This window comes from Mizuhopecten yessoensis, unplaced genomic scaffold (assembly GCF_002113885.1).
Source record: "Mizuhopecten yessoensis strain PY_sf001 unplaced genomic scaffold, ASM211388v2 scaffold9341, whole genome shotgun sequence".
NCBI classification, from domain to species: domain Eukaryota; kingdom Metazoa; phylum Mollusca; class Bivalvia; order Pectinida; family Pectinidae; genus Mizuhopecten; species Mizuhopecten yessoensis.
This window is the reverse complement of record NW_018407999.1, coordinates 522,499-530,935: the sequence shown is the minus strand read 5'-3', so window position 1 is coordinate 530,935 and position 8,437 is coordinate 522,499. Positions and strand designations below refer to the sequence as shown.

At 34.3% G+C, this 8,437-nt stretch overlaps 1 protein-coding gene across 1 annotated transcript in view; it reads left to right on the top strand.

Moving 5' to 3' along the window:
* LOC110457853 (adhesive plaque matrix protein-like) overlaps window positions 1-1,306 on the top strand; it is a 4,018-nt gene extending 2,712 nt beyond the window's left edge. Inside the window, exon 2 of the mRNA XM_021509295.1 lies at window positions 10-1,306. Within this exon, the coding sequence (XP_021364970.1) occupies window positions 10-1,306 (1,297 nt within the window). The remainder of the gene's footprint in view (window positions 1-9) is intronic.
* Window positions 1,307-8,437: the final 7,131 nt, after the last annotated feature.

Genomic DNA, 8,437 nt, shown 5'->3' with positions numbered 1-8,437 from the left:
CGTTCCTAGTTACCCTGGTGAACTTCAGACGTTGTGTAACGTTCCTAGTTACCCTGGTGAACTTCAGACGTTGTGTAACGTTCCTAGTTACCCTGGTGAACTTCAGACGTTGTGTAACGTTCCTAGTTACCCTGGTGAACTTCAGACGTTGTGTAACGTTCCTAGTTACCCTGGTGAACTTCAGACGTTGTGTAACGTTCCTAGTTACCCTGGTGAACTTCAGACGTTGTGTAACGTTCCTAGTTACCCTGGTGAACTTCAGACGTTGTGTAACGTTCCTAGTTACCCTGGTGAACTTCAGACGTTGTGTAACGTTCCTAGTTACCCTGGTGAACTTCAGACGTTGTGTAACGTTCCTAGTTACCCTGGTGAACTTCAGACGTTGTGTAACGTTCCTAGTTACCCTGGTGAACTTCAGACGTTGTGTAACGTTCCTAGTTACCCTGGTGAACTTCAGACGTTGTGTAACGTTCCTAGTTACCCTGGTGAACTTCAGACGTTGTGTAACGTTCCTAGTTACCCTGGTGAACTTCAGACGTTGTGTAACGTTCCTAGTTACCCTGGTGAACTTCAGACGTTGTGTAACGTTCCTAGTTACCCTGGTGAACTTCAGACGTTGTGTAACGTTCCTAGTTACCCTGGTGAACTTCAGACGTTGTGTAACGTTCCTAGTTACCCTGGTGAACTTCAGACGTTGTGTAACGTTCCTAGTTACCCTGGTGAACTTCAGACGTTGTGTAACGTTCCTAGTTACCCTGGTGAACTTCAGACGTTGTGTAACGTTCCTAGTTACCCTGGTGAACTTCAGACGTTGTGTAACGTTCCTAGTTACCCTGGTGAACTTCAGACGTTGTGTAACGTTCCTAGTTACCCTGGTGAACTTCAGACGTTGTGTAACGTTCCTAGTTACCCTGGTGAACTTCAGACGTTGTGTAACGTTCCTAGTTACCCTGGTGAACTTCAGACGTTGTGTAACGTTCCTAGTTACCCTGGTGAACTTCAGACGTTGTGTAACGTTCCTAGTTACCCTGGTGAACTTCAGACGTTGTGTAACGTTCCTAGTTACCCTGGTGAACTTCAGACGTTGTGTAACGTTCCTAGTTACCCTGGTGAACTTCAGACGTTGTGTAACGTTCCTAGTTACCCTGGTGAACTTCAGACGTTGTGTAACGTTCCTAGTTACCCTGGTGAACTTCAGACGTTGTGTAACGTTCCTAGTTACCCTGGTGAACTTCAGACGTCCAAAAGGACCCACATATTTTGTTGCCAACTACAGAACCTGCACACGGTCTGGAACATTTCTTAGTTAAGAAGTGGAAAATTTAGACTTGATAATTTCTAACATATCAACTGCAACCTGCAGAAGCTGAGCTTAGTTTCAGTATTTGTATCTGGATGACAAAGTAATGTTTTCAAACATGAGGTAATATTCTGAAGGGTGAGACAACAGTTTAAGGTAGTGCTCTAATAAGCTCCTGTCAGTGAAGAAACTACTATTAAGGTACAAATAAGGGAATGGGTCAATAATTACAGAAATTACTTGATATGAAAATATCTTCTACAGACATTGGAGTGAGAAAAAACAGTACAAATATAAGGAATAGTTTTCTCTTGGTCAGGTTATGAGGTCAGGTTATTCAAAAATGGTCATGAAATTGTAAAATGAAATTGATCCTTTGCTATCTTATAATCTTCTTCTATTGTAATAATTATATCAATATACATAATGTATGAAACTCTTTAATGGTAGCACACTCGTGTAAACACAGTTGCTTCCCTTGCTACACATGTACATTGAGCTTGATTTTTTCCGTCGGTAAGTAGCCGTCCAGCAGATAACCTGGAATGGTATCAACTCATACATGTACACCTACATATAGTGAAAACAATCTTCATGTTTCTATTAATGTTTTATTTAGCGAAAATTCAATACAAAATATAAAGTACAATTTTTCCTTAGGCGTATTCTCGTGAGAATGAGATGCAACTCTATCATCTGTTGCTAGGGAAAGTCATGTATGGTTGCCTTGCCCTCTCACACTTACACAAGTAACTTTTACAGACGGTACTCTGGTGTAGGATTAACAAACGTGTTGTCATTGAGATTGTTTAATGATTATATTACCATTAATATTGCCACCCTGTCTATAATGCAGTTCTGTATACATATAGTATAGTGCAGTTCTGTATACATAGTATAGTGCAGTTCTGTATACATAATATAGTGCAGTTCTGTATACATAGTATAGTGCAGTTCTGTATACATAGTATAGTGCCATTCTGTATACATAGTATAGTGCTATTCTGTATACCTAGTATAGTGCTAGGATTGGTTTAGTTCCCATGACCTTGTACATTGCTGTAGTACTACCTTTTCTCTGATCTCTTTGTGTGTATCATTGATTTATTTCTTATACTGTAGACATGCTAACTGAAAAATTCTAAATTTTGAAAACCATTGGATATCAAAACCCCATATTCCAACATGTTATAGATTGCTATACTGATGTACTGGTAGTATGTGTAGGAGTGTTTGTAATATAATTACGCTACATTATATGTACATATTCTGTAATCACAGAATCCATGACTCAACCTAAGCTCAGGAGCTCTGTCCATTAAGCTGCAAATATCATCTGTAATGTATAATGTTTTTATATATATATATGTGACCTTGATTTGATCATTTCTCTCTCAGCATTTGATTGATGTCATAAGAGTTTATTTTCTAAATCAAATTATTAATGTAACTTATAAGTTACAAACTTGTCAACCACTGGAAGTTGAATATCTGGGCCCAGTTGTTAAAAAGGTGGTTAGCTTAATCACTGTCTAATGACATTTTTTAACCTTTAACTCATTCACCCCTGAAGACACATTTGAACTCTTCCAATTCATTGGTTGGAACAGTTCATTATGAAATTTCAGGGGTGAATGAGTTAATAATACTGTCAATGGTTGCGTTTTAAAGTTACACAGAAATAGATATTTGCGCTAACCACTGATGAAGCTAATCACCTTGTGAACAACTAGGCCCAGATCATGGCTAGGTATTGATTCTAAGGATATATCAGATGGAGTTTTAACATGTTGATTCCATAGTTTGATAATCTGTTTACAATGTTTCGACTAGCTAGACTAGCCATCATCAGAACAATGGCATAAATTTTTCGAGAGAAAAGGTAAATTACTGCTCAGCTGTGACGTAATAATATTTATAGTTATTGGTTGTGTTTTAAAAATTAGAATAAATAAAATGTTTGCTAATCACCGATTATGCTGTTAAATCACCGTAACAACAACTGGGTCCTTGATACCAAAATGCAATAGTGTACATATAGTCATTGATGTTTACCAAAATACAATAGTGTACATAGTCATCGATAGACCTCGATGTAAATATATAAATACTTCTGTCATTTCTTTTGCTACTGTTGAATCCTGCAGAAACAACATTCGTTTTACTACTGGATAATGTTTAAGTAACATTGTACAATTAAACTTATCATGGTAGACATCAGAGTTTATAGATGTCCGATCGGTTTCGATTGGTGTCTTGTGTGACAGATTCCTTATGACTATATTATGAGTGAGGTTTATAGATGTTCGATCGGTTTCAATTTGTGTCTTGTATGACAGATTCCCTATGACTATATCATGAGTGAGGTTTATAGATGTCCGATGGGTTTCGATTGATGTCTTATGTGACAGATTCCCTATGACTATATCATGAGTGAGGTTTATAGATGTCCGATCGGTTTCGATTGGTGTCTTGTGTGACAGATTCCTTATGACTATATTATGAGTGAGGTTTATAGATGTTCGATCGGTTTCAATTTGTGTCTTGTATGACAGATTCCCTATGACTATATCATGAGTGAGGTTTATAGATGTCCGATGGGTTTCGATTGGTGTCTTGTGTGACAGATTCCCTATGACTATATTATGAGTGAGGAAGTAATATAACATTTGTTTGTGTCATTATTTTGTCTCTTAGATGTTTATTGTGTTATTATCTTTGGATGCTGAGCATCGCACAAGGACGAGTAAAGCTTATGTATGATATGGGCATGAAATTAGCATGACACAGCATGACAAGAGTATGACAAGAGTATGACGTGACTATGACATAGTATGGAGTGAGTATCACATGATTATGATGTGAGTGTGACGTGAGTATGACATGGGCAAGAGTATATAATAGGATCTTACACCAGTTTCCATTTCATATGAGATTTATGAAACGAGTCTTAGAATTAAAATAAACAAATTGTGACGAGTTTCATAAAGTTCATATGAAATGAAAACAAATGTATGATCCTTTTAAACACATACGTAGTCAAGATTTGTGACATTTATTCGTGTAAAACGACAACATTCATGCATTCTTGAAATATAAAAAGCCACCATTTTGACTCCCGTGTGTAAGGCTGTGAGGTCATGTACTTGTCCTAGGTGTGATGTCACAATTGAAACTTACAACCAATCACAGGGCTGATAGGTCACATTACATGGGTTAATACGCAAAAAAATATGACATGGGTATTTTCACTGGATATCACAGTACATTATGTGATAAGACATAGTACATATGACTTGAGTATAACGAGCATTTTAAGTGGATGCTCCAATCACTATATTTCTAATGCTTTCTTTATATTTATATAGCTGATCATTAATATATGTCTGTTTATTATCCTAGGTTTTATCACCAAGATCTAGCACTAGATTTAGCTGTCTTCCTTACATTTCAGTTTTATATTGTATAAATATTGATTTCATATGTATAAAATTAACATAATAATTATGTTGAAAATGTTAACCCTTTCACCACTTTAAACCATAATTGACTTATCCAGATCAATGCATGGAAGAGTCTATTAAAGTTACATAGGGTTGAAAGGGTTAATAACCTAATAGATCTAACCTTGTAGTCTTGCCACAATAGACTTCATCACACGTACATGTCTACCTTCTAAGTAAGTATGGCAACATATTTTTGTCTCTGACTCCCAATGGATTGGAATGAAAAGGGTATAATTGTACACGAAATAGATTTTACAATATTCCAATACTGCTTAATTTCCAGCAGAAGTGTCTGAATGTTGGTACATTGCAAGAACTACTGGAATAATATTGAATAAGAACAGGCTAATCTGTCTGATAAAACCCTGACTGGACATGTACAGTGGTCATTGGATTAAGTCAAAGCTTGAGTGTTTTTGAAATTACATATTAAATGAAAGAAAGCACTCTTTATTACCAAAAACTGGAGTTCCATTTGCTGCATACTTAACCCTTTCAACCCTAGGAAACTTTAGTAGACTCTACCATACATTTATCTGGATGAGTCCATTATGGTCTACAGTGGTGAAAGGGTTAACAATTCAGTGTAACAAAATGTTGCTTACTTTTGCTATAGTGTTTTTTTGTTGCTCTCCAGTTTCAATTAGAACAGCTGTTCACTGTCTATATATCCGTCCAATCACTGGTATGTTGAAACATTTTCACCGATTTCATTATCATATGAAGATATTTCATTAGTTGTTCTGTAAGGATATTTTGGTAGAGGTTACTTCATTCTAAGGACCTACAGAAATCCTCTTGGAACAGATACTGATAAAGCTATCCTTTATTGAAGAAAACAAATCAGTGAAACATCGTAGAATATCGGCTTTTATGACCTACCAACAGAAAATGGAGCTGAAATCTGGATTTCAGTATTGAGATTTTCATGAAAAATTACATTAAGTTTAAGACCTATCTTATGATGTTCTGATACATTGTATAATAAAATTGTTGTTCACCAATCTGACATTCCGAGGCAAAAGATACCTAGATAAATGACTGAATTATTTACCCACCCCACCCTAAGATCATAAATAGTGCCAATGTTTTGTTAGGTATTGTCTTAATGATGTCATTCAAAATGATGAGATTTAACACATATCATGGAATCTATACTTCTATTGAAGTTTCCTTATCTTGAAGCTCTGAATTTAGGGACTGTTGTGTCCCAGAGGTCACTGTTTATATGCTAAGATAAGGTCTGTTTGATCTGAACTGATAAACTGGGTTTGTTTGTACACCTGTATATAAAATATCAGCAATTATTTACTGCAATAGTAGCTAGCAGCTTTTTAAATTGTGATTTGTTGTTTGCAATGCAAAATAATGTGTTCATTTATCATGATTTTTTTTTATGTTTTGTTGATTATAAATTGATTCTGTCTCAAAAGTTAATTTTTAAACATTTTTGTTATTGTTGATTTTTTTTCCTATTATGCGTAATATGCAAATTTATGTTAAAAGATGTTGTAATAATTGCTCATGTTGTTTGCTCAATTTGTCGCCCTGGTGTATCTCTAACGGTCTCTGTCTGTACTATATAAATGTAAAATATGTTTTTGTATAAACAGGAGAAATAATGTGATTACATTGAAACTTAATATAATTGTACTTTTGTCAATTATTTGTGCAATCTTCTTTACCGTAGTACAAAATGACATGTTGAATTTAAGGGAAAACTAGTCGCACAAACATTTAAGGAGTTTTACTTTCTATACCGACAAGTACGAATAAACATGTCAGTGTTTTAAGGTTGAGGTATAAACTTGACAAAGAGACCAGTCGGACTTGAAACATTACTTGTTTGTTTACTCAATCACCCCTGAAGACACATTTGAACCCCTCCAATTCAAAGGTTGGAATAGTTCATTGCGAAATTTCAGGGGTGAAAGAGTTAATCATTCATTGTGTTTAAAGTAAAACTTTGATATACATATTTTCAAGTTATTGAATCATTTTAAAAATATTCACACAGACAACAAACGAACGACCTTTGTTAACTTAATGATGTAATTAACCCTTTCACCCCTATGTTACTTTAGTAGACTCTACAATGCATTGATCGGGATGAGTCCATTATGGTATACAGTGGTGAAAGGGTTAAAGAATATGTTGTGGACCAAGATAGAATACATTCCCACTTTAAAGTTTGCTTACATTTCCTAAATAGTATATTTTTTGCTTTAAGTTGATGCCAGTTTAATCGTTTTACTTGAATAATGTATTGGATGATGATATACTTGTTTGCAGATTCAAGATTTATTTTGATTTATTTAAGCATGAAACACTTATTTGGAGTATTGCAATTTTTTTTCAAATTTGTGGAGTAGTGTATTTGATTATCATCAGTAATTTTTTGGTGATTTCAATGGGTAAATTCGTTAGAATTTATTTGATATTATAACTTTGAATATAAAAATTCCATTATAGCATTTTTTCATGGTAATGTTATGTTAACTGTATTTTTCGTCAGCATTCTACAATCTTTTGTTAAGAGAAATGTATATGTGTTTTGCTATGTAACATGTGATCTGTAGAAGTGTAAAAAGCCACATTTTGCAGGCTTTCATTTTCCATTTATAACTTGTGATTATTTACAAATTATGTATTCAAATTTTAAATTTGGAATATTATTAAATTACAAGAATAATTAACGATTTTCGTAACATTTTTTATTGATCAGAAATTAAACATGTCATTGTTAAAATTACATTATTATATTGTACGGCTGAATATGTCTCAAATGAATATTGGATCAACAGTACTATATTCCAACGAATTTCTGTACTATGTAGGGCGTGGCTTTTGCATAAATTACACTGATTCATTGGAAACAGTACGGTTTATCTCTTTATTGGTTCCACTACATATATATTATCATGTATAATCAATTCCACATTTATTGTCCCGTTTTAACTCTAGTTGATCATGTTCTCATCAACCATATCCATAGTTCTAGTCAATATTAGGCCATTTAATAACAAAACAGTTATTTTTACTATCATGTTTCATAAATATTCATTACAAACCTATTTTTTTCTTTCATATTTCATAGAAATTCGTTGAATACACATAATGTCCACAAAAACTGCAGCAGTGACTTTTCACTTCAGTGGATAAAAAAAACTTCACGTTATTCAAAAAACTTTTCTCCATTTATCGTCAGACTTTCTTCATACTTCAATGATTCAGTATATAAAGGAGGTATCTTTTCATAATGACATAGAATAGAAGAATCGAAATGTTATTATGAAATCATCAGTCAACAATTAATTGATTGCCTCATCAATATCATACATGAAATAAGCAAACTACTTGACAGGTATTTAATATTACGAGCATATCAGTTGAGCCGATTTTTTATGACTTGGTACTTTTTTTGTCGTTATCATGTTTCGGTTCTTCCTTCAAGCACCATGTCAATGTAATGTGAGAGTAACCTGGACCTTGGCGTGTGGTTAATGGGAACATTTTAATGTAAATCAGAGTAACAGGATGTTCTCCATGTCAGCACAAACTTATCTGACACTTGGATGAAAGTAAAAGTCTTTCTCAAAGAAAAGATGAAAAAGCATGCTATACTTTGAAT